General features: G+C 51.2%; 1 protein-coding gene across 1 annotated transcript in view; it reads right to left on the bottom strand.

Annotated features, from left to right (window-relative positions):
- Nucleotides 1-16,836, bottom strand: part of LOC140453340 (alpha-taxilin-like) — an 85,611-nt gene extending 68,775 nt beyond the window's left edge. The window contains exons 1-2 of the mRNA XM_072547886.1: nucleotides 16,689-16,836; nucleotides 7,916-8,565 (exon numbers count right to left, since the gene is read on the bottom strand). Coding sequence (XP_072403987.1) covers nucleotides 7,916-8,549 — 634 coding nt within the window. The 5' untranslated portion in view covers nucleotides 8,550-8,565; nucleotides 16,689-16,836. The remainder of the gene's footprint in view (nucleotides 1-7,915; nucleotides 8,566-16,688) is intronic.
- Nucleotides 16,837-27,570: the final 10,734 nt, after the last annotated feature.

The raw sequence follows: 27,570 nt of genomic DNA, 5'->3' as shown, positions 1-27,570 counted from the left end.
CCTTGGAACAGAGAGCTGTGGGGGGCGGGGGGGGGGGGGCAGGGGGGGTGGAGAAAGAGTCCTTGTGTATATTTATGGCTGAGAGAGATAGTTTCCCTACTCAACAAGAATCTAAGGCTTATGAGCAAAGTGCTCGTGAGAAGTGTTAGATTTCCCACGATCCTATTGAACAGGCAAGCAGGTTTGAGGGGCCAATTAGCTTATTGCTGTTGCTGTTCCTATTTTCCATGTTCTTAACAGTATGAGCATTGTAATAAATCCTGGAAGCAACATAAGTACAAACATACGTCACTGTTGAATCAGAAAGCACACCTCACATGGTGAATCCATTAGTTTCAGAGTTCCTTCTGGATCAGGTGTGATAATGTCACAATTAACCATACAAAACACAGGCAATGAGGCAGAATACATCTCTTTGGAAACTCACCATTGCATCAAGTAGGTGAAGATTGGGGGGCAGGGGGAGAAGAGTTCTTTGCAACTACCATACACACCTAATGCACTACATGCATGTATCATTTACAAAAGTAAAGTAACAAAAATAAACTTTGACAAAGTGTAATGTTTTGGAGAGAGTATAGCCTTGGCAAGCTGACCTCCTCAAAACAAAGTTTTGTTACTCTTCACCCTCCCTCCATGCAATCACTAAACTGACGACTGTTGCAAAGACAGACACGTAACTGGAGTGAGATATGTATATAGGCAACAGTGTAATCACAAGGAGAAGATAATCAGTGAAACTGTGCAAGGATCAGCACTTCATTCCCTCGTTATCATCTACATTTATGGCCTTAAGCAAACTAATTCTTAGCCTTACGTTTGGAGAGAAGGCTAAAATAAATAGATACAATCAAGTTAAAGTTCCAGGAAAAACATTACATTGGTAAAAATCAAAAATAGAAAATTAAATTAAAAAAAAGAAACATTTTGTCACCACCAGGTCTGACAAAGCAATCATCTCCATAAACTTTTAACTCAACTAAAACTCTGCTAACATTTTCCTGGCCCGCTTATACTGAACAACATCAGTTTTATATCTACTAAATGCCTCAAGTTGAAACTTTTCTGCCTTATGTTCAAATGCCTTCACAGTCTTTCCCCATCCAATTCTGTCACCTAGCAACTCTAATTTTCTAAACTTACAGTCTTCAGACGATTCTGCATTCTGTTGACTCTGGCCTCTTCTAATTCTACTAACACAAGTGTCTTGAAACAATTTCATCCAAAAGATAAGAATTTTCTCCTTAAACCTCTCTGACAAAGTCCACTATCTTTACCAAAAGGTTTTGTTATCCGTGCCAATACTTACCTTAGTTGGACAAAGGTGGATGCTGAGGCCAAACGAGTAGCACTTTAGGACATTAATCCAGTTGAAGATACCACGTAAAATACAAATTGCTTTCCTAGTGTACCAGGACAAGAATGAGCAAAAGAAAAGTATAAGGAAGAGAACAGAGAAGTGTCACACAATCACTGGAGGTGATTGGACTGGTTCTAGTTCTACTACAGGTAAAGGAACAAGCTGTTTGGCTAGTCTCTAAGTGGTTGAGGTCTTCTCTGATTTTAACAGTACATATATTGGCGGTAAAGTCCATAAAATATATAAAAGGCAGCATAAATAACCGAATAATATAATTCAATAATAAATTAAGGATAGGACAATAACTTACATACGCTAGGAACTAAATTAGGATGCAGAACCGCGAAGATTACAATCTACCTGCAACCCATGCAAATTGTAATTAGGTACATAAAATTAGAGCGATGAATACCATAAGTCATGGAAGGAGACCCAGGCCATTCGTCCCAATGAGGAGAAAGGCAGGACTGCAGATGCTGGAGATCATAGTCAAGGGTCACCTCCAGTGATTGTATGACACCTCTGTTCTCTTCCTTGTACATTTTTGTTGCTCATTCTTGTCCACACTAGCAAAGCAATTTGCATCTTATGTGGTATCTTCGACTGGATTAATGTCCAAAAGTATGACTCAGTTGGACAAAGCCTTCATCACGGCTTATGCCCAAAACATCAATTCTCCTGCTCTTTAGAAGCTGCCTGACCTGCTGTGCTTTTCCAGCACCACACTCGTGACGATCGGCCCATTGAGTCTGCTCTGCCACAAAGTTAGATCACAACTGTAATAGCCCTGACAAGGTTCTTTGGCATTACTAATTAATTTCTCTTTGAAACTCACTGAGTATGGGTTTCCTGGGTAACAAGCAATAGCCTGCCCGGTAATATACCAAGGCTATACCTGAGGTTACGTTTGTGTCTGGGAGTCACTGGAGAGGGAGCCTACAGTGTCCACTAATACCCTCAATGTCTTTCGAAAGAGATGGGTACCATGGGGCATACAGAGCTTTATTCTCTCCACCCAACCCCATTTTGATTTAGACTCTTTCTGCTCTCCCTACCCTGTCCCTCTCACTTGATAGTTTACACTGCCCATAATGGGCTTTGCATGTAAATGTCTAATTGGCTGCACGGATGACTACTGGTTAAACACAATAAACTAAGTCATGGTGATTCGATAGTGAGAAAGCTGCTTGGTTGTGTGTGATAACATATCCAGCTAGAAGGAAAAAAAGGAAAACAAAATAAAGCAGACCCAGCACAAGTTATGCTCATGCTTTGGTGTCACTGGAGGGGGAGCATGCAGTGCCCAATGCTCCTGATGCCTTTACAGAAAGGTGGCACCTCAGGAGATATTTCCTCCCCCTACTTCACTTTGATTTAGACCCTTCTGACTCTACCGCCTCCACACTTTGATGATATACATTGCCCGTAATAGGTTTTGCATGTAAATTTCTAATTGGCTACATGGGTAATTTACTGGTGGCAATTAGTAGTTAAAACAAAAAAAGAGTCACTGATTTGGTGGTGGGAAAGCCATTTGATCGCATTTGTGTAGTACAGTGGTAGTAACCCTACCTTTCAACCAGGAGGCTCAAGTTCAAGTCCCACTTGTTCCAGGAGTGTGTCACAAGATCTCTGAACAGGTTGATTAGAAAATATCTATAAAGCAGACCCAGTAGGGACTCTTGTGGCATGGTAGCAGTTTCCATGCCTCTGAATCAGGAAGCCCAGGTTCAAGTCCCACCAGCTTCGGAGATGTGCAATAACATCACTGAACAGGCTGATTAGAAAGTATCCATAAACCATAAAGCAGATGCAGGTGCCTTGTCTGTACTGGGTTTTGCATATAAGTTTCTAACTGGCTAAGAGAGAGACTTACTGGTGGCTGTTAATGGTTTAAGATCATGTTGCAGTGATTTGGTGGTGGGAAAGCCAGTCCATTGCATAACACTTCCAGACATTAAAAATAAACAAAAAATATAAAGGGACGGGTCTGCCATGTGTAGTGGCCCTACTTTGAGGTTCAACAATAAACAACGCTCTTTTCAAGTTGTGCTTCCTGAGTTATCACAATAGCTGATCTGATAATCCACATATTCATTCCAGTACTGGGTCAAATAGGGGTTGTATAGATAGATGAGATGGCCCACACTAGTGCAGGAAGGCAGGGTTTAACCAAATAATAGGAAAATGTGGAAACCTATGGCACAAAGGTAAACAAATGATGTTGTCATAACCTAAGCATACCATAGGGTTGTTCTCCAATTAAACAGACAACTGTAGCAGTTTACCCTGAGGGTCACCACAGTTTAGGTGAGTGCAGAGGTTGAAAAGCAGATGCCTTTATGGCAACCTGAGCCAGCATGAAAATTTAGCACATGCTATTGGCATCACTGCCTAACAAAACAGATATCCATCCAAATGAATTAGCATCAAGAGTGTGGTGCTGGAAAAGCACAGCAGGTCAGGCAGCGTCAGAGATGCAGGAAAAATCGACGTTTTGGGCAAAAGCCCTTCAACAGGAATGAGTCTGGGAGCCTCGGGGTTGGAGAGACAAATGGGAGGGGGGGGGGGGGGGGGGGAGAAGGTAGTTGAGAGCGCAATAGGTGGATGGAGGTGGGGATGGACGTGATAGATCAAAAGGGAGAGTGGGGCGGATAGGTGAGAAGGAAGATGGACAAATGGAACAGGTCATGGGGACAGTGCTGAGCTGGAAGGTTGGAACTGGGGTAAGGTGTGGGATGGGAAAATAAGGAAACTGATGAAATCTTTATTGATGCCCTGGGGTTGGAGGGTCCTGAGGCAGAAGATGAGGCATTCTCTTTCTTCAAGCTTCGGGTTGTAAGGGAGTGGCAATGGAGGCGGCCCAGGACCTGAATGTCCTCAGTAGATTGGGAGGGGGAGTTGAAGTGTTTGGCCACGGGTCAGTGGGGTTGATTTGTGGGGGTGTCCCGGAGGTGTTTTCTGAAGTGCTCTGCCAGTAGGCGTCCTGTTTTGCCCAATGAAGAAGGGACCGCATCGGGAGCAACGGATACAGCAAATGACGTGTGCAAGTGCAGGTGAAACTTTGATGGATGTGAAAGGCTCCTTTGGGGCCTTGGATGGAGGTGAGGGAAGGTGTGGGCATTGGTACTGCAGTGGCAGGGGAAGGTACTAGGAGGGGAGTGGGTTTTTGAGAGAGAGGGGGTGGGGCGGGGGGTTATGGACCTGATGAGGTAGTCACAGAGAGAACTGTCTTTATGGAAAGGTGATAGGGGTGGGGAGGAAAACATCTCTCTGGTGGTGGGGTCTGTTTGTAGGTGATAGAAACATTGGAGGATGATGCGATGTATAACTCCAAATGAGTTAACCAACTCTATGTCACAAGGAAAGACTGCAAAGGACATCAACTCTGCTTCAGGAGTCTGAATGCTCTGGCTATATTGTTCACACACAAAAGCTGCTCAGCCAGCTGAGAGCCAATCGCATAGTTGTTGGCAGACAGAAGGCCTCGTCATTGACAATTGGTCACAACTCCATAAACCAAATCAGCTACTTGCTGCTGGCTGAATCTTACTTCACATGCACCACCTGGTGCCAGCTCATTTGCAACTAACCTTTCCCCACTTGAACAAAAATAAGTAACATACTTGTAAAATGTGCAGTATTCCCTTACACTATCCTCACTTTTTAAAAAATAGCCCTTTCTCTATTTCCGTCCACAACCATAAAGTAGCTCTCATCACCTCACCAAAGGATGGATGTGCTGGAGGGATTCAGAGGTTCATCAGGATGTCGTCTGGGATAGAGCAGCTTAGCTGAAGACAGGCTCAGGTTGTTTTCTTTAGAACAGAGAAGGCTGAGGGGGGATCTGATGGAGGTGTATAGAATTAAGAAGGGTATGGACAGAGTGGATAGGAAGCAGCTGTCCACATTAGTGAAAGAGTAAATAACAAGGGGGCATAATTTTAGACTGAAGGACAGGAGGCTTCAAGGAGATTTGAGGAAAAATCTTTTAGAAGGTGGTGGGAATCTGGAATGCACTGCCTGGAAGGGTAAGAGAAAGGAAACTTCAGCAGCTTTTGAAAAGTACTATTCAAGACTATGGGCCAAGTGTTGGAGAGTTGAGATTAGTGTAGATAGATCAGTACACACTCGATGGGCTGAAGGGCCTCATCTCTGCTCTCATGCTACGTTGAGAATAGGTTTCTATTAGTGGATGAACCTCAATGTCGGGGACAAAGTTACAGAGTAAAGAGATGTTCACTTAAAAAGGAGGTGCAAAGGTTTTTTTCTCCCAGAGGGTTGTGAATTTTTGAAATTCTCTAAACCAAAAAGAGTGTGTGGAAACTAAATCACAAAATATTTAAAGAGGATGCAGACAAATTTTTGAAATAGATGAGTCGAGGTATAGGATGAGCTGGAAAGAAATTGTTGAGGTCTGCAACAGCCATAATATTAGAGAATAGCAGGCAGCCTTAAGATCTTCCACTCCTGCTCCTATTTCTCACATTCTTACGCAAGTGGTAGCAAGTATATTTAAATGAGATATGAAGCCAGTGTAGCTAGACAAGTAGCAAGTGACAGACACGGTTTAGCAATCTCACAAACACCAATTCTGATCCAAACATTCTAGTCCTGAATATTGGTGGACAACTAACTCACTGGAGGAAGAAATTCCACAAATATCGCCATCCTCAATGCGGGAGCCCTGCATATCAGTATAAGAGATAAGGGTGAAGTTTTGCAAAAATCTTCAGCCAGAAGTGTTGAGTGGACACTTCTCAAGACACTGAGACAATATGGAAAATTGGCCAGGTATGTACAAGCAGCAAGATTATCCGGCATCACCAATCACCACCTCATAAGTCCACTCTTGATTATCAATAAAAAGTGACAGGACATGTCATCAATAGCACGATCAAACAGCACTTGCTTGGCAATAAACTGCTTACTGATGCGCAGTTTAAGCTCCACCAAGATCACTCAGCTCCTAACCTCAATACAGCCTTAATTCAAATATGGACAAAAGAGCTGAATTCCAGAGTGACTACATTGATAGAGGTTACATTTGAATAAGTGTGGCATCAAGAATCCTCAGCAAAAAAGAGAATCAATCAGAATCAGGGGCTAAATTCTCTGCTAGTTAGACTCTGAGCACAAAGGAAGTTGCATGTGGTTTTTGGAGGTCAAACATTGGAGCTCCAGGACATCACTGCAGGAGTTCCTCAGAGTAATGTTCTCAGCCCAGGCATCTTCAGCTGCTTCATTAATGACCTTCCCACCAATTCAAGGTCAGGAGCTAGGACATTCAGATGATTTCAAGACATTTAGCACCATTCATAATTGCACAGATACTGAAGCAGCGCGTTTCCAATGCAGTGATGAGGAAGTCAGAAAGCCACATTGGGGTCAGTCCCATTTTTACTTCTTTTTCCTGACATACTGGGGACCCAAGGGTTAAACATTTCACTGCTAAAAGGACTCACTGCAGTATCAATTGCATGCCTGTCCTCTTACAGAATGAGAGGGGTCATCACAGCTTTGTGGGGGGGGCGGGAGGGGGTGGGGAGGAGGGTGGGTGCTGGCTGACTCTCAGAACTGAATCCTCTGGAGCCATACATGTGGATTCCACTTGTAGCCTCAGACAAGAGAATTTGTCCTTGCGCGAAATTGTCTGTTCACGCTTGGAAATATATCATCTTTTCCTCAGTGTTGCTGGTCAAATATCTGAACTGCCCCTCCAACGGCTTTGGCAGACTACCTACACCAAATGGGTTGCAGTGGTTCAAGGCAACAATTCCCCACTACCTTCTGAAGAGGTAACTAGGGATGGAGAATAGAATGCTGGTCTAGCCAACAGCACCCACATCCCATGACTCAAATGAAAGACCACAGATGGCAAAAGTCATAGCTAGTGAGTTTCCACAGTATATACACATCTTAAACCTATGCTCTCTAGTTTTGAACTCCTTTACCCTGGGAAAAAGCTCTTGGCTATTTACCCTGTCCATTCTTTTCATGATTTTATAAACCTCTATAAGTCCCCTCTCAAACTCCAACATTCCAGGGAGAATAACCCCAGCTTTTTCAGCCTCATCCTATAAACTCAAATCCTCCAATCCTGGCAACATCCTTGTAAATCTTTTCTGAACCCTTTCAAGTTTCACAACATCTTTCCAATGCAGGGAGGCCAGAATAACACACATTATTCTAAAAGTGGCCTAACCAATGTCCTGTAAAGAAAAGCATACCTTCACTGTCCCATTTTCAAGGACCTCAATGTTGCACCAATGATCTCTTTGTTTGGTAACACTCTCCAGGACCTTACCATTAAGTGTACAAGTCCTGTCCTGATTCGCTAGAGGTGGTAAGGTCTATTGGTCCTAAGGGTCTTCAATGGGGCCACCTAATTTCATTCTCTTATTTGTTATTCTACATTTCAGGATTATTTGAAATACAATATTGATTGGATTACTACAAATACTAGAAAATGTATTAAACTAATTACAGAAAAGTGAAAAGAGAAAAGTCACGAAATCTAATTAAACATGTTGCTGTTATCCTCGACTGACTTACCTAATGCTTTGGCTTTCTTCTTTTCTGGAGCTTTTTTCTGATCCTTGTTGTTAGGAATATCTCCATTTTCTTTCACATCTTCCACACGAGCCTCTGCCTTCACAGCTTTTTCAATGTCTTCACTTATCCCCCCACATACAATCTCCCGCACACCATTTGTCAGAGACTCTCTATTAACACATTTTTCTGCTTCTTCCATTTCAGGTGATTCCTCAGGTTGTACAGTAGAACCCTGTTCAGCCAGATTGCAGCAATATGTGTTCAGTATGTCTTCAAGCTGTCTACTAAGCTCATCTGAAACATCAGCTGTTGAAGGTTCAGTTGGGAGATTATGCAAGCCATTTACAGCAGAAGGATTTTGAACAACTAATGACTCACTGCTATCTCCCGCATTTGTTCCATTCAGTATGTCATCACTGGTGCTTGCATTATCATGGTTTGGATCAAGCCCATTCTGATCATCTGATTTTTTGCAAATTTCATAATTGGTTTCAGGTCCAGTAGATTGAGCAACATCCAGAGTATCCTCTCTGCCAACAATATCTGCCCCTTCAGCTGATAAACCACCAACCATTATACCCTCATGACCATCAGCAGGTGGACTGAACCCACTTTCAGAATCTTGATTCTTCATGGCTTACGTTAAAAACCTACACAGAAACAAAAGGAAAAGCAATTACCCACTAGAATTCAATTACATTTTAAAATTTGAATTATTTCAAATATTTCAGTCAGCCATTTTGATAACTATGCAGAAGTACCTTTGTATGGAGAAATGAATAGTTTGAAGAGGAATTTTAATTCTAAAGTTATCCTTTATTAAATATTAATGTTACAGTTGTAAAGGTTGCCTATACAGTAGAAGCTGAGATTATCAAAGATTTAGTATACTTTGGTCACTGGAGAAAAATAAACTTTTTTTCTTCCCTTATTATACAGTACAGAAGAGACTCTTTGGTCCATTGAGTACGTAATGACCAAAAACTACGTCAAAGTTACTCTAGTTCCACTTTCCACTTTGAATACTTGGTCCAATTCCTTGCTTATTATGGCATTTCAAGTGTTCATTCAAGTCAGTTTTAAAGGTTGAGCGGTTTTCTGCCTCTACTACACTCCTAAGCAGTGCATTCCAGATTCTCACCATCCTCTAGGTGAAAACATTTTTCCTCAAATCCCCTCTAAAATACCTGCCTTTCACCTAAAATAATGCCTCTTTGAAATTTAACCTGCAACTAAAGGGGAACAGTTGCTCTCTATCAACCCTGTCCATGCCCCTCAAATCTTATTCACATCAGTCAGGTACTCCCTCAGCCTAATCTGCTCCAAATGAAACTGCCTGAGCTAACGCAGCCTCTCCGAAATGCTCCATCCCAGGCAACACCCTGGTGGATTTCATCTACATCCCCTTCAGTGCATCTCGATCCTTCCTATGGTGTGGCGACCAGAACAGTGCACAGTACTCCACCTGTGGCCTAACCAAAGTCCTGTACAGCTCCAACATAACCCCCCTGCACTTCTAATCTATGCCGCAACTGATAAAGACAAGTGTCCTTATGTCTCAACGACCTCCCCTATTAACCTATCCTGCCACCTTTGGGGATTTGTGGATAAGTACCCAAAACTTTTCCGTTCCTCTGAACTTCCTAGAATCCAGCCATTCATTGTATACACCCTCGTATTGCTACTTTTTCCAAAATGCATCACCTCACACTTTTCAGAGTTAAATTCTATCTGCCATTGCTGTGCCCATGGAGCTAACCTGTCCATATCCTTGTGTAACCCAAGACGTTCCTTTTCATTGGCTGGGTGGTTGTCAATCTTCATGTCATCTGCAATCTTACTACAACCCCTTACTACATTTACTACATTTTCTTCTGTATCATTTATATATACCATGAACAATAATGACCAAGAATGTTACCTGGACTCCTGAGGTTAGGTTGTTTGGAGAGATTAAATTCATTAGATCTGTATTCTTTAGCATTCAGTAGGTTAAAGGATAATTTAATCGAAATCTTCAAGATGTTAACAGAAAGATGCAGGTTAGATAAAGATAAACTATTTCAACTGGTTGGGGATTCTAGATCTAGGGCGCTTAGTCTGAGAATTAAGGCCAGACCATTCAGGAGATGCTTTATCCTCACAAAATCTCAAACCAAGATGTAGTGACATTTCGTCCCACATGGTTGTCCCTGAGTTCCATGTGATCTAAACTTGCTAACCAGTCTACCATGAGGAACCTTGTCAAACGTTTTGCTGAAGTCCATATAGATCACGTCCACCACTCTGCCCTCATCGATCCTCTTTGTTACTTCTACAAAAAGCACAATCAAGTACATGAGACATGCTTTCCCGTGCACAAAGCCGTATTGACTACCCCTAACCAGTCCTCGCCTTCCCAAAAGGATGTAAAACAGGATTCTCTCCAACAATTTAACCTTCACCAATGTCAGGCTCACCAACCTTTCGATCACTGGCTTTTCTTCATCACCTTTCTTATATAATGGCACCACGTTAGCCAACCTCCACTTTTTGCAGCACCTCACTTGTTACAATTGAATATACAAGTATCTCAGCAAGGAGCCCAGTAATCACTCCCCTTGCTTCCCGCAAAAGGTGTAGGGTACACCTGATCAGGTCCTGGGGATTTGTCCACCTTCGTGTTTTAAGACATCCAGCTCCACCTCCACTGTAATAGACATTTTTCAAGATGTCACCATCTATTTCCCCACATTCTGTACCTTCTGCGTCCTTCTCCACAGTAAATGCTGATGCAAAACACACATCTCCTGAGGTTCCATACACAGGCTGCGTTGCTGATCTTTGAGGGGTCCTATTCTCTCCCTAGTTACTCTTTTGTCCTTAGTGCATTTACAGAATCCCTTTGGATTCTCCTTAACCCTATTTGCCAAAGGTATCTCATGTCCCCTTTTTGCCCTCCTGATTTCCCTCTTATGTATTACTTTTATATTCTTCTAAAGACTCACTCTATCTCTGCTGTCTATACCTGACATATGCTTCCTGCTTTTTCTTAACCAAACCTCCAATTGCGTTAGTCATTCAGTATACCTACACCTACCAGCCTTGCCTTTCACCCTAACAGGAACATACTGTCTCTGGACTCTAGATATCTCATTTGTGAAGGCTTCCCATTTTCCAGTCATCCCTTTACCTGCAAACATATGTCCCCAATCGACTTTTGAAAATTCTTGCCTAATACTGTCAAGTTTGGCCTTCTCCCATTTAGGACTTCAACTTTTACATCTAGTCTATCCTTTTCCATCACTATTTTAAAATGAATAGAATTATGGTTGCTGGCCCCAAAGTCTTCCCCCACTGACACCGCAGTCACCTGTCCTGCTTTATTTTCCAAGAGTAGATTAAGTTTTGCACCTTCTCTAGTAGGTACATCCACATACTGAATCAGAAAATTGTCTTGTACACGCTCAACAAATTCCTCTCCATCTAAACTCTCAACACTATGGCAGTCCCAATCTTTGTTTGGAAAGTTAAAATCCCCTACCATAACCATCTGATTATTCTTACAGTCATAGAGTTATACAACACAAACATACCCTTCGGTCCAACTTGTCTGTGCCGAACAGATACCCTAAACTGATCTAGTCCCATTTGCCAGCATTTGGCCAATATCCTTTTAAAGCCTTCCTATTCCACAACAGGGATCAGTGCTTGGACCCCAGCTGTCTGCTGGGACAGATACAGTGGAAGTAGCAGCACAATAATATACACAGTCAGCAGGGAGTTGCATTGGTAGCCCTCAACATTGACTCTGAATCCCACAAAGTCTCATGACTTCAGGTTAAACATAGGCAGGATAAAGGAAGCCTCCTGCTCGTTATCATGTAATGTTCTCTCTCGGCTGATGAATCAGTACTCCATGTTGAGCAATGGAGGAGACACTGAACATGGCAAGGATACTAAATGCACTCTGGGTGGGAGATTTCATTGTCCACCACAAACAGCAGCTCAGCAGCAGCACTACTGATCAATGTGGTCGTGACTTTAATGACACAGCTGCTAGACTGGGTCTGTAGCACTTGGTGAGGGTAGGGGAAAAAAAACTTCATCTCATCCATATCAATCTTCTGGCTGCACATGGATATATCCATGATTATCACATCACCCTTGTGGGAAGGAAGTCCCTCCTTCACATTAAGAATACTTTCCATCGTGATGTGTGGAACTATTATCATGCTAAATAGACCGATGAACAGATCCAGCAACTCAAGACTTGGCATCCATGAGACAGTATGGGCCATCAACAGCAGAACTGCATTCTAGCACAACTTCATGGCATTGCATACCCCCCCCCCCCCCCCCATGTCTGCGTGGGTTTCCTCCAGGTGCTCCGGTTTCCTCCCACAATCCAAAAAATGTGCGGGTCAGGTGAATTGGCCATGCTAAATTGCCCGTAGTGTTAGGTAAGGGGTAGATGTAGGGGTATGGGTGGGTTGCGCTTCGACGGGGCGGTTGGGCTGAAGGGCCTGTTTCCACACTGTAATGTAATCTAATCTAATTAATTCAACAATTACAATCAAGCCAGGGATCAACTCTGGTTCAATGTAAAGTGCAGAGGGCATGCCAGGAGCAACACCAGGCACACCTGAAAATGAAGTGCCAAAATGGTGAAGCCACCAGTAGGATGACTTGCATTTCAAACAGCATAAGTAGCAAGTGATAGACACAGTTAAGTGATCCCACAACCAATGGATGAGATCTACGCTCTGCATGCTTGCCAAAATCAGTAACAAGTGGCAGTGGATGATGAGACAACTCACTGTTGGAGGAGGCTCCACAAACATCCCCATCCTCAATGAAGGAACAACCCAGCACAATAGCACAAAACACAAGGCTGAAGCATTCTTAGCCAAGTGGATGATCCACCTCAGCCTCCTCCAGTGGCCCCCAGCATTGTAGATACCAGTCCTTCAGACAATTCAATTCACTCCATATGATATTAAAAGAACAATCGGAGGCAGTGGATACCAAAAAAGCTATGGGCCCTGACAACATTCCGACAATAGTAATGAAGACTGTGCTCCCCTAGCCAAGACCTTTCAGTACAGTTACAACACGAACATCTACATCGTAATGTGGAAAATTGCCCAGGAATGTCCTGTACATAAAAAACAGGACAAATCCAAACCAGGCAATTATGGCCCCATCAGTCTACCCTCAATCACTAGTGATGGAAGGTGTCAGAGTTTTCATCAAGTAGAATCAGCTCAGCAACAACATGCTCAGTTACGCCCTGGTAAAAACAATGACTGCAGATGCTGGAAACCTTCATCAGGAATACGGGATTTTATTGCTCCTCGGATGCTGCCTGAACTGCTGTGCTTTTCCAGCACCACTCTAATCTAGACTCAGTTACGCCCAGCTTGGGTTCTACAAGATCAATCAGCTCCTGACTTCATTACAGCCTTGGTTCAAACATGGACAGAAGAGCTGTGGTGAGAGCAGCTGCCCTTGACATCAAGGGCATTTGACCAAGAATGGCTTCAAGGAGCCTTAGCAAAACTGGATTAATGCTTATTAGGGGGAAGAAAAAATGTCCACTGGTCGTTGTCACATCTGGCTAACTAGATGGTCATGATTGTGGGAGGTCAGTTAACTCATTTCCAGGTCATCTCTGCAGGAGTTCCTCGGGTCACGATCAAGGCCCAATCGTCTACAGCTGCTTCAACAATAACCTTCCATCCATCATAAAGTCAGAAGTGTGTTGTTCTGTTCATCAACAATTGCACAATATTCAGCACTATTTTTTGCTTTATTCATCAACAAAATTAGGGCATGACTGACTAGACCCCCTAACTGACAGAGCAATTAACACCCAATGCAGTGTGTATGGGAGTCACATGTAGGCCAGACCAGGTAAGAATGGCAGTTTCCTTCCCTAAAGGACATTAGTGAACCCGATGGGTTTTCTGACAATTAGCAATTCATGGTCATCGTTAGACTCTTAATTTCAGATAGCTATTGATTTCATATTCCACCATCTGGGGTGGCAGAATTCAAATCTGGGTCCCCAGAACATTACCTGGACCTCCACATTAATAGTTCAGTGACAATACTACTTAGCCATAACCTCCCAGATGCAGCTCCAACAATACTCAAGAAGCATGACATTATCTAGGACAAAGCAGCCTGCTCAATTGGCACCACATCCACAAACATCCACTCACTCCACCACACAGACTCAGTAGCAGTAGTGTATACCATACACAAAATGCACTGCAGAAACTCAAAAGATCCTTACACAGCATGCCCACAACAATTCCCATCTACAAAGACATGGGAACAACCACCACCCTCCAAGTCTTCAACATCCTGACTTGCAAATATATCACTGTTCCTTTGCTGTCACCGCGTCAAAATCATGGAATTTCCTCGCCTAATGGATCAACCCACAACATGGGAACTGCAAAGGTTCAAGAAGGCAACTCACCACCAACTTCTCAAAGGCAATTATGACAGGCAATGCTGGTAAACCAGCGATGTACACATCCGATGAATGAATAAAAGGTGATTTAGATAAGTGAACTAAACATAATATCAGCAAATTTGCAGATGACACAAAACAGTGAGAGGTGGATGCAGATAGGTTTTATATTTTTTGTTCTGAAGAGTGACTGGACCCGAAACATTTACTGTGCTTTCTCTTTGCAGACGCTGCCAGATTTGCTGAGTTTTTCCAGCAATCCAACTCCCAGAGTGGATGAGAACAGAGATATAGGGTGCAGGAGCAAACTGACCACAGCACCATGGACCAAGGAACCATTCAAGATGGAGGAGATAGCATAATCAAGGGAATAGATAGTTCAGAATTGACAGTTCTGAAGACTGTGTTGCCGATCTGGTGACCAGCTTCAGAATAACTCATCTGGTCTGCAGAGGAACCTGGACTGGGAGAGGAAAGATCCAGTTATCATAGTCCACATAGATACCAAATGATACACGAAGAAAGAGGAGAGAAGTTCTGCTGAGGGAATATGAGCAGGATTAAAAAGCAGAATCAAAAAGGAAATAATATCTGGATTACTACCTGAGCCATGAACTAATTGCCACAGGGTCACAAAGTCCAAGAAGAAACTTGTACCTCAGAGATTGATGTGGGAGAAACATGTTTGAATTCATGTGACACTGGTGCCAATATTGGGGAAGAAGGGAGCTGCTCTGATAGGATGGGCTCCACCAGAATCATGCTGGGACCAAAGTCCTGGTGAATCACATAACTAAGGCTATGGATAGGGCTTCAAACTAAATTGTGGATTGGTGTGTTCAGTTGCATGGAAAATTATGGAAAAAGGGTGGGGTGGGTTTCAGCAGAGGTTATTAAAGTTTCCGGGTTAGAGTACAGAAAGGATCAGGAATCTAACTTCAGGCTCAGCAGATAAGGTTCAACTATGAGGATGGGAACAGTCAACATAGGACCAAGGGTGTTCTACTTAAATGCAGACCATACACAAAACAAGGTGAATGAGCTGGCAGCACAGATTGAAATTGGCAAGTGTGATATTGCAGGTATCACAAAGGCATGTCTGAAGGGGATCACGGCTGAGAACCAAATAGAGGAATCTCGATTATCCAAATAACACAGGTGGAGAGTATTTTGTTCAGATAATTGAATGTTTGCATAATTGAATGCTGGAGAACACAGTTTTGCTAGGTATTGGGGCTTTGCAATCTTGTTTGGATAGTCTGTGTCCAGATATATGCATCCTATTGAAAGGACAGGGTTGTCTTGTTGGTTAGTAAGTAAAATTAAATTGATAGAAAGAAGTCACAGAATTGTAAACAAGTAGAATCTGTGGGGTAAATTACCCTGATGGAGTTACGTACAGGCTCCTCGCAGTAGTTGCGATAAGAGGACGAAATTAAGACGATGAGATATTGGGGGGGGGGGGGGAAAGAGACAGATTCTGATTGAAACTTACAGAACACTGAGACTAACCTCAGAGTGAAGGGATGACACTTTAGAACTGAAATGAAGAGGATTTCTTCTGCCAGAAGGTGATAAATCTGTGGAAACTCATTGACGCAGAAGACTGTGGAGACCAGCCTACGGAGCAGATTTAAGATAGAGACAGATAGGTTCTTGGTTTGTTACACAGAGAATACAGGAAAATGTTGGGAAACACCTCAGCCATGGTTGAATGGTGGGACACACAATGGGCCAAATGCTCATTCTGCTCAGTAACAGATCATTTACACAGAATCGAGATCATGACTGGTAAATGTCACTTCTGTGGAAGGAATGAACTTGGTTAATCGAAATGTCCCAAAGGTATCACAGTTACAACCCGTTTGCTGAAAATCAGTGTATTAACCATGTGCCAAAGTTAGTTATCTGTGAGGTTGATTTACAGAAAAATCATCTGCCGAAAACCCAAGAGTTTAACCTGAAAACCCAGCAGCATTTACCAATAATGAAGAGACTCAGGGTCAGACTGATCCGTACAAACACAAAATCCGTTTTCCGTGGATGTAAACCAAGGAGGAGTTTTCAGGACAGCCAGGAGAGAGATATTTCCACATTGTTGCGCACTCGCGCCGTCACAAACAGAAAAATCAGCCTGATCAGCCCCGGAGGGTAGATCCTGGTGCAAAAACTCGGCGTTAATTTCGGCCTCGGCCTAACGCAAAACTCCACGTAAACCCCGGCGTTAATCAGAGCTTCGGCTCACACAGCCCTGGGCTTCAATAAGCCGGACCCTGTTGGAAAGAGAAGGGGAGTCCGCCGCACACTCACCGACACAAGACACACACAACACCACCGCCGACCCTGGGACTTTCCTCAGTCTCCAGCGACCGCGGCCACTCGTCCGTCCTTTGGGTAAAATTCCAGATTCGCACCCACACTAACCGGAAATGGCCCGTGCGTTTTCCCAGCAGGAGCAGCAGCACCACCTGACCTCCACACAAATATCCAATCAGCATTCAGGGAAGAGAGTACTTCCGGTGCGGACGAATGATGTCGCACGGGTCTATGGGTAATTTGTTTGGTCGGAATCGATTGTTCCCAGAATGCACTTTGACCAAAGTAAAATTAATCTGCAGGGTCACTGCACCTGAAAATATTAACACTGTCGACACATGACCTTAGACCTGCCGAGACTTACTGACAATTTCGATTATTCTTTCTGACTCCCAGCATTTTACTGTTCTTTTGGCCAGAGGCTCGGACTCCAGGGTCAGGGGTGAGGGGCGTGGATACGGGCTTGGAGTGGGGAGGGGATATGGGCTTGGAGCGGGTATGGGATATGGGCTTGGGGGGGATGGGATACGGGCTTGGAGCGGGGATGGGATACGGGCTTGGAGCAGGTATGGGATACGGGCTTGGAGCAGGGCGTGGATACGGGATTGGAACAGGGATGGGATACGGGCTTGGAGCGGGGCGTGGATACCGGCTTGGAGCAGGGTGTGGATACGGGCTTGGAGCAGGGCATGGATACGGGATTGGAACAGGGATGGGATACGGGCTTGGAGCGGGGCGTGGATACGGGATTGGAACAGGGATGGGATACGGGCTTGGAGCGGGGCGTGGATACGGGATTGGAACAGGGATGGGATACGGGATTGGAATAGGGATGGGATACGGGCTTGGAGCGGGGCGTGGATACCGGCTTGGAGCAGGGTGTGGATACGGGCTTGGAGCAGGGCATGGATACGAGTTTGAAGCGGGGCGTGGATACTGGTTTAGAGCGGGGCGGGGACATGAGCTTGGAGTAGGGCGCGAGTACAGGCTTGGAGTGGGGCGTGGGTATGGGCTTGGAGCGGGTATGGGACACGGGCTTGGAGCGGGGCGTGGATACGGGGTTGGAACATGGATGGGATACGGGCTTGGAGCGGGAATGGGATACGGGCTTGGAGCGGGACGTGGATACAGGTTTTGAAGGGGGCAGGAATACGGGCTTGGAGCGGGATGTGGATACAGGCTTGGACCGTGGTGTAGCTACGGGCTTGGATGGGGAGGGGATATGGGCTTGGAGTGGGGCATGGATACGGTCTTGGAGCAGGGATGGGATACGGGCTTGGAGCGGGTATGGGATATGGGCTTGGAGCGGGGCGTGGATACGGAGTTGGAACAGGGATGGGATACGGGCTTGGAGCGGGGCGTGGATACGGGCTTGGAGCGGGGCGGGGATACGGGTTTGGAGCGGGGCTGTATGCGGGCTTGGAGCAGGGCCGGGATACGGGCTTGGAGCGGGGAGGGGATACATGCTTGGAGCGGGGCGTGGATACGGATTTGGAGCAGGGCGGGAATATGGGCTTGGAGTGGGGCGTGGATACAGGCTTGGAGGGGGCAGGGATACGCGCTTGGAGGGGCGGGGATACCGGCTTAGAGCGGGGCAGGGCGTGGAGCTGGGCGGGGATACGGGCTTGGAGTAGGGCGGGGATACGTATTTGGAGCGGGGCATTGACATGGGCTTGGAGCGGGGCGTTGATACGGGTTTAGAGCTGGGCGTGGATTCGGGCTTGGACTAGGGATGGCATATGGGTTTGGAGTGGGGCGGGGTTACGGGTTTGGAGCGTGGCATGGATCCGGGTTTGGAGTGGAGCTGGGATACGGGTTTGGAGCGGAGCGGGGATACGGGTTTGGAGCGGAGGGGGAATACGGGCTTGGAGCGGGGCATGGATACGGGTTTTGAGCGGGGCGTGGAAACGAGCTTGGAGCGGGACGGGGATACGGGCTTGGAGTGGGGCGAGGATATGGGCTTGGATTGGGGCCGGGATACGGGTTTGGAGCAGGGCGGGGTTACGGGCTTGGAGCGGGGCATGGATATGTGTTTGGAGCAGGGCGGGGCTATGGGCTTAGGGTGGGAAGGGGATATGGGCTTGGAGCGGGGTGTGGACATGGACTTGGAGTGAGGCGGGGATATGGGATTGCAGCGTGGAGGGGATACGGGCTTGCAGCGGGGCGGGGATACGGGCTTGGAGCAGGATGTGGATACGGGTTTGGAATGGAGCAGGGATACGGGCTTGGAGGGGGAGGGAATACGGGCTTGGAGCGGGGAGTGGATACGGGCTTGGAATAGGGATGGGATACGGGCTTGGAGCAGGGTAGGGATACGGGCTTGGAGCGGGGTGTGGATACGGGCTTGGAGGGGGAGGGGATACGGGTTTCGAGCAGGTCGGGGTTACGGGCTTGGAGCGGGGTGGGGAAACGGGCTTGGAGCGGGGTGGGGATTCAGGCTTGGAGCAGGGTCGGGATACGGGTTTGGAGCGGGGAGGGGATACAGGCTTGGACCGGGGCATGGATACGGGTTTGGAGGGCTTGGAGCAGAGTGTGGATATGGGCTTGGAGTGGGATGGGGATACGGGCTTGGAGTGGGGTGGGAATACGGGCTTGGAGCGGGGTGTGGATACGGGGCTTGGAGTGGGGTGGGGATACGGGCTTGGAGGGGGCGGTTATACGGGTTTGGAGCAGGTCGGGGTTACGGGCTTGGAGCGGGGCGTGGATACGGACTTGGAGCGGGGCGGGGAAACGGGATTGGAGCGTGGAGGGGATACAGGCTTGGAGCAGTTTGGAGACGGGCTTGCAGCGGGGCGGGGATAGGGGTTTGGAGCGGGGTGTGGATACGGGCTTGGAGTGGGGTGTGGATACGGGGCTCGGAGTGGGGCGGGGATACGGGCTTGGAGCAGGGCAGGGATATGGGCTTGGAGCGGGGTGGGGATACGCGTTTGGAGTAGGGCATGGATACGGGTTTGGAGCGGGATGGGGATAGGGTCTTGGAGCGGGGCAGGGATACAGACGTGGAGCGGGGCGGGGATGCGGGCTTGGAGCGGGTCATGGATACGGGCTTTGAGCAGGGCCTCACAGCGCCAGAGACCTGGGTTCAATTCCCGCCTCAGGCGACTGACTGTGTGGAGTTTGCACATTCTCCCCGTGTCTGCGTGGGTTTCCTCCGGGTGCTCCGGTTTCCTCCCACAGTCCAAAGATGTGCAGGTCAGGTGAATTGGCCATGCTAAATTGCCCCTAGTGTTAGGTAAGGGGTAGATGTAGGGGTATGGGTGGGTTGCGCTTCGGCGGGTCGGTGTGGACTTGTTGGGCCGAAGGGCCTGTTTCCACACTGTAAGTAATCTAATCTAATACAGGTTTGGAGCGGGGCGGGGATATGGGCTCAGAGGGTGAGGTGATACGGGCTTGAAGCGGGGTGGGGATACGGGATTGGAGTGGGGTGGGGATACGGGCTTGCAGTGGGGTGGGGATACGGGCTTGCAGTGGGGTGGGGATACGGGCTTGCAGCGGGGCTGGGATACGGGCTTGCAGCGGGGCTGGGATACGGGCTTGCAGCGGGGCTGGGATACGGGTTTGGAGCAGAGCTGGGATATGGACATGGAGCGGGGCATGGATACGGGCTTGGAGCAAGGCGGGAAAACGGGCTTGGTGCAGAGCAGGGATACGGGCTTGGAGCGGGGTGGGGTACGGGTTTGGAGCGGGCCATGGATACGGGCTTGGAGTGGTGCGAGGATTCTGGCATGGAGCGGGGCGTGGATACAGGCTTCAAGCGGGGCGGGGATACGGGTTTGGGGCGGGGATTCGGGCATGGAGCAGGGTGGGGATACGGGCTTGGAGCGGGGTGGGGATACGAGTTTGAGCAGGGAGGGGATATGGGTTTGGAACGGGGCATGGATACGGGTTTAGAGCGGGGCGGGGATACGTTCTTGGAACGGGGCGGGGACATGTGCATGGAGTGGGCTGGGACACGGGCTTAGAGGGGCGTGGATACAGGTTTGGAGCAGAGCGTGGATACGGGCTTGGGGCGTGGATACGGGCTTGGAGCAGGGCGGGGACATGGGCCTGAAACGGGGCGCGGATACGGGTTTGGAGCAGGGCAGGGACATGGGCTTGAAGCGGGGCGCAGATACGGGTTTGGAACGAGGTATGGATGCGGGTTTGGAGTGGGGAGTTGATACGGGCTTGGAGTGGGGCGGGAATACGAGCTAGGAGCGGGGCAGGGACACGGGCTTGGAGTGGGGCGTGGGTACAATCTTGGAGCGGGGCGTGGATACAGGCTTGGAGCATGGTGTGGATACGGGTTTGGAGGGGTCTGTATGCGGGTTTGGAGCGGGGTGTGGATACGGGTTTGGAGCAGGGCGGGGATACGGGCTAGGAGACGGGGCGTGGATACAGGCTTCAAGCGGGGCGGGGATACGGGCTTGGAGCAAGGCGGGAAAACGGGCTTGGAGCGGAGCGGGGATACGGGTTTGGAGCAGGGCGGGGATACGGGCTAGGAGACGGGGCGTGGATACAGGCTTCAAGCGGGGCGGGGATACGGGCTTGGAGCAAGGCGGGGAAAACGGGCTTGGAGCGGAGCGGGGATACGGGTTTGGCGCAGGGCGGGGATACGGGCTAGGAGATGGGGCGTGGATACAGGCTTCAAGCGGGGCGGGGATACGGGCTTGGAGCAAGGCGGGAAAACGGGCTTGGAGCGGAGCGGGGATACGGGTTTGGAGCAGGGCGGGGACATGGGCTTGAAGCGGGGCGCGGATACGGGTTTGGAGCGAGGTATGGATACCGGTTTGGAGTGGGGCGTTGATACGGGCTTGGAGCGGGGCGTGGGTACAATCTTGGAGCAGGGCATGGATACGGGCTTGGAGGGGGGCTGTATGCGGGCTTGGAGTGGGGCGTGGATACGCGTTTGGAGCAGGGCGGGGATATGGGCTAGGAGACGGGGCGTGGATACAGGCTTCAAGCGGGGCGGGGATACGGGCTTGGAGCAAGGCGGGAAAACGGGCTTGGAGCAGAGCGGGGATACGGGCTTGGAGCGGAGCGGGGATACGGGCTTGGAGCGGGGTGGGGATACGGGTTTGGAGCGGAGCGGGGATACGGGCTTGGAGCGGGGCGGGGATACGGGCTTGGAGCGGGGCGGGGATACGGGCTTGGAGCGGGGCAGGGATACGCGTTTGGAGTAGGGCATGGATACGGGTTTGGAGCGGGATGGGGATAGGGTCTTGGAGGGGGAGGGGATACGGGTTTCGAGCAGGTCGGGGTTACGGGCTTGGAGCGGGGTGGGGAAACGGGCTTGGAGGGGGAGGGGATACGGGTTTCGAGCAGGTCGGGGTTACGGGCTTGGAGCGGGGTGGGGAAACGGGCTTGGAGCGGGGTGGGGATTCAGGCTTGGAGCAGGGTCGGGATACGGGTTTGGAGCGGGGAGGGGATACAGGCTTGGACCGGGGCATGGATACGGGTTTGGAGGGCTTGGAGCAGAGTGTGGATATGGGCTTGGAGTGGGATGGGGATACGGGCTTGGAGTGGGGTGGGAATACGGGCTTGGAGCGGGGTGTGGATACGGGGCTTGGAGTGGGGTGGGGATACGGGCTTGGAGGGGGCGGTTATACGGGTTTGGAGCAGGTCGGGGTTACGGGCTTGGAGCGGGGCGTGGATACGGACTTGGAGCGGGGCGGGGAAACGGGATTGGAGCGTGGAGGGGATACAGGCTTGGAGCAGTTTGGAGACGGGCTTGCAGCGGGGCGGGGATAGGGGTTTGGAGCGGGGTGTGGATACGGGCTTGGAGTGGGGTGTGGATACGGGGCTCGGAGTGGGGCGGGGATACGGGCTTGGAGCAGGGCAGGGATATGGGCTTGGAGCGGGGTGGGGATACGCGTTTGGAGTAGGGCATGGATACGGGTTTGGAGCGGGATGGGGATAGGGTCTTGGAGCGGGGCAGGGATACAGACGTGGAGCGGGGCGGGGATACGGGCTTGGAGTGGGGCGTGGGTACAATCTTGGAGCGGGGCGTGGATACAGGCTTGGAGCATGGTGTGGATACGGGTTTGGAGGGGTCTGTATGCGGGTTTGGAGCGGGGTGTGGATACGGGTTTGGAGCAGGGCGGGGATACGGGCTAGGAGACGGGGCGTGGATACAGGCTTCAAGCGGGGCGGGGATACGGGCTTGGAGCAAGGCGGGAAAACGGGCTTGGAGCGGAGCGGGGATACTGGTTTGGAGCAGGGCGGGGATACGGGCTAGGAGACGGGGCGTGGATACAGGCTTCAAGCGGGGCAGGGATACGGGCTTGGAGCAAGGCGGGAAAACGGGCTTGGAGCGGAGCGGGGATACGGGTTTGGCGCAGGGCGGGGATACGGGCTAGGAGATGGGGCGTGGATACAGGCTTCAAGCGGGGCGGGGATACGGGCTTGGAGCAAGGCGGGAAAACGGGCTTGGAGCGGAGCGGGGATACGGGTTTGGAGCAGGGCGGGGACATGGGCTTGAAGCGGGGCGCGGATACGGGTTTGGAGCGAGGTATGGATACCGGTTTGGAGTGGGGCGTTGATACGGGCTTGGAGCGGGGCGTGGGTACAATCTTGGAGCAGGGCATGGATACGGGCTTGGAGGGGGGCTGTATGCGGGCTTGGAGTGGGGCGTGGATACGCGTTTGGAGCAGGGCGGGGATATGGGCTAGGAGACGGGGCGTGGATACAGGCTTCAAGCGGGGCGGGGATACGGGCTTGGAGCAAGGCGGGAAAACGGGCTTGGAGCAGAGCGGGGATACGGGCTTGGAGCGGAGCGGGGATACGGGCTTGGAGCGGGGTGGGGATACGGGTTTGGAGCAGAGCGGGGATACGGGCTTGGAGCGGGGCGGGGATACGGGCTTGGAGCGGGGCGGGGATACGGGCTTGGAGCGGGGCGGGGATACGGGCTTGGAGCGGGGCAGGGTACGGGTTTGGAGCAGGGCGGGATACGGGATTGCAGCGTGGAGGGGATACAGGCTTGCAGCAGTTTGGAGACGGGCTTGCAGCAGGGCGGGGAAATGGCCTTGGAGCGGGATGTGGATGCGGGTTTGGAACGGGGCAGAGATACGGGCTTGGAGCGAGGCGTGGATACGGGCTTGGAGCAGGGATGGGATACGGACTTGGAGCGGGGTGGGTATGCGGGCTTGGAGCGGGGTGGGGATACGGGTTTGGAGCAGGTTGGGGTTACGGGCTTGGAGCGAGCAGTCGATACGGGCTTGGAGCGAGCAGTCGATACGGGCTTGGAGCGAGCAGTCGATACGGGCTTGGAGCGAGCAGTCGACACGGGCTTGGAGCGGGGCGTGGATACGGGCTTGGAGCGGGTGGGGATATGGGCTTGGAGCGGGGCGGGGATATGGGCTTGGAGCGGGGCGTGGATACGGGCTTGGAGCGGGGCGGGGATACGGGCTTGGGGGGGGAGGGGATACCCGCTTGGAGCGGGGATGGGATACCTGCTTGGAGCAGGGATGGGATATGTGCTTGGAGCAGGGATGGGATACGGGCTTGGAGCGGGTATGGGATACGGGCTTGGAGCGGGGCGTGGATATGGGCTTGGAACAGGGATGGGATACGGGCTTGGAGCAGGGCGTGGATACGGGTTTGGTGCGGGGCTTGGATATGGGTTTGGAGCAGGGCCAGGATACGGGCTTGGAGCGGGGCGTGGATACGGGTTTGGAGCAGGGCAGGATTATGGACTTGGAGTGAGGCGGGGATACGGGATTGCAGCGTGGAGGGGATACAGGCTTGGAGCAGTTTGGAGACGGGCTTGCAGCGGGGCGGGGATACGTCCTTGGAGCGGGATGTGGATACGGGTTTGGAATGGGGCAGGGATATGGGCTTGGAGCGGGGTTTGGATACGGGCTTGGGGGATGGGATACGGGCTTGGAGCAGGGATGGGATACGGGCTTGGGGCAGGGATGGGATATGGACTTGGAGCGGGGTGGGGATATGGGCTTGAAGCGGAGCGCGGATACGGGTTTGGAGCGAGGTATGGATACGGGTTTGGAGTGGGGCGTTGATACGGGCTTGGAGCAGGGGGGAGTACGAGCTAGGAGTGGGGCGGGGACACGGGCTTGGAGTGGGGCGTGGGTACGGGTTTGGAGCAGGACGTGGATGCGGGTTTCGAAGGGGACAGGGATACGGTCTTGGAGCGGGGCGGGGATACGGGCTTGGAGCGGGGCGGGGATACGGGCTTGGAGCAGGGATGGGATATGGGCTTGGGGAGGGGATACCTGCTTGGAGCGGGGATGGGATACCTGCTTGGATCGGGGATGGGATACGTGCTTGGAGCAGGGATGGGATACGGGCTTGGAGAGGGTATGGGATACGGGCTTGGAACAGGGATGGGATACGGGCTTGGAGCGGGGCGTGGATACGGGTTTGGTGCGGGGCGTGGATACGGGTTTGGAGCAGGGCCAGGATACGGGCTTGGAGCGGGGCGTGGATACGGGTTTGGAGCAGGGCAGGATTATGGGCTTGGAGTGAGGCAGGGATACGGGATTGCAGCGTGGAGGGGATACAGGCTTGGAGCAGTTTGGAGACGGGTTTGCAGCGGGGCGGGGATACGGCCTTGGAGCGGGATGTGGATACGGGTTTGGAATGGGGCAGGGATATGGGCTTGGAGCAGGGATGGGATACAGGCTTGGAGCGGGGTGGGGATACGGGCTTGGAGCGGGATGGGGATATGGGTTTGGAGCAGGTCGGGGTTACGGGCTTGGAGTGAGCAGTCGACACAGGCTTGGAGCGGGGCATGGATACGGGCTTGGTGGGGGGTGGATGCAGGTTTGGAGCAGAGCATGGATACGGGCTTGGAGCGGGGCGGGGATACGGGCTTGGAGTGGGGTGTGGATACGGGCTTGGAGCGGGTATGGGATATGGGCTTGCAGCAGGGCGGGGAAATGGCCTTGGAGCGGGATGTGGATACGGGTTTGGAACGGGGCAGAGATACGGGTTTGGAGCGAGGCATAGATACAGGCTTGGGGGAGGGGATACGGATTTGGAGCGGGGTAGGGATACGGGTTTGGAGCAGGTCGGGGTTACGGGCTTGGAGCGAGCAGTCGATACGGGCTTGGAGCGAGCAGTCGACACGGGCTTGGAGCGGGGCATGGATACAGGCTTGGAGCAGAGCGTGGATACGGGCTTGGAGCGGGGCGGGGATATGGGCTTGGAGCGGGGCGGGGATACGGGCTTGGAGCGGGGCGTGGATACGGGCTTGGAGCGGGGCGGGGATACGAGCTTGGAGTGGGGTGTGGATACGGGCTTGGAGAAGGGATGGGATACGGGCTTGGAGTGGGTATGGGATATGGGCTTCGGGGGGAGGGGATACGGGCTTGGCGCGGGGATGGGATACCTGCTTGGAGCAGGGATGGTATACGGGCTTGGAGCAGGGATGGGATACGGGCTTGGAGCGGGTATGGGATACGGGCTTGGAACAGGGATGGGATACGGGCTTGGAGCGGGTATGGGATACGGGCTTGGAGCGGGGCGTGGATACGGGTTTGGAGTGGGGCGTGGATACGGGACGTGGATGCGGGTTTCGAAGGGGACAGGGATACGGGCTTGGAGCGGGATGTGGATACGGCCTTGGAGCGTGGTGTAGATACGGGCTTGGAGTGGGGCGTGGATACGGGCTTGGAGCAGGGGTGGGATACGGGCTTGGAGCGGGTATGGGATACGGGCTTGGAGCGGGGCGTGGATACGGGGTTGGAACAGGGATGGGATAAGGGCTTGGAGCGGGAATGGGATACGGGTTTGGAGCGGGGAGGGGATACAGGCTTGGAGCGGGGCAGGGATACGGGTGTGGTGCTGGGCGGGGATACGGGCTTGGAGCGGGGCGGGGATACGGGTGTGGAGCTGGGCGGGGATACGGGCTTGGAGCGGGGCGGGGATACGGATTTGGAGCGGGGCATTGACATGTGCTTGGAGCGGGGCGTTGATACGGGTTTAGAGCTGGGCGTGGATTCGGGCTTGGAACGGGGATGGCATATGGGTTTGGAGTGGGGCGGGGTTACGGGTTTGGAGCGTGGTGTGGATCCGGGTTTGGACTGGAGCTGGGATACGGGTTTGGAGCGGAGGGGGGATACAGGCTTGGAGCGGGGCGTGGATATGGTTTTGAGCGGGGAGTGGATACGGGTTTTGAGCGGGGCGGGGATATAGGCTTGGAGCGGGGCGGGGATACGGGCTTGGAGCGGGGTGGGGATATGGGCTTGGAACAGGGATGGGATACGGACTTGGAGCGGGGTGTGGATACGGGCTTGGAGCGAGGCGTAGATACGGGCTTGGAGGGGGAGGGGATACGGGCTTGGAGCGGGGTAGGGATACGGGCTTGGAGGAGGGTGGGGATATGGGCTTGGAGCGAGGTGGGGATACGGGCTTGGAGCGGGGTGGGGATACGGGTTTGGAGCAGGTCGGGGTTACGGGCTTGGAGCGGGGTGGTGAAATGGGCTTGGAGCGGGGTGGGGATACGGGCTTGGAGCGGGGTGGGGAAACGGGTTTGGAGCAGGGAGGGGATACAGGCTTGGAGCGGGGCATGGATACGGACTTGGAGGGGTCGGAGATACGGGCTTGGAGCAGAGCGTGGATATGGGCTTGGAGCGGGATGGGGATACGGGTTTGGAGCGGGCCGGGAATACGGGCTTGGAGCGGGGCGGGAATGCGGGCTTGGAGTGGGGTTTGGATACGGGCTTGGAGCGGGGTGTGGATACGGGGCTTGGAGTGGGGCGGGGATACGGGCTTGGAGGGGGTGGGTATACGGATTTGGAACAGGTCGGGGTTACGGGCTTGGAGCAGGGCGTGGATACGGACTTGGGTTCGGGGAGACGGGATTGGAGCGGGGAGGGGATACAGGCTTGGAGCGGGGCATGGATACGGGCTTGCAGCGGGGCGGGGATAGGGGTTT

Source organism: Chiloscyllium punctatum, chromosome 27, assembly GCF_047496795.1.
Source record: "Chiloscyllium punctatum isolate Juve2018m chromosome 27, sChiPun1.3, whole genome shotgun sequence".
In the NCBI taxonomy this organism is placed as follows: domain Eukaryota; kingdom Metazoa; phylum Chordata; class Chondrichthyes; order Orectolobiformes; family Hemiscylliidae; genus Chiloscyllium; species Chiloscyllium punctatum.
This window is presented reverse-complemented; position numbering and strand designations above follow the sequence as displayed.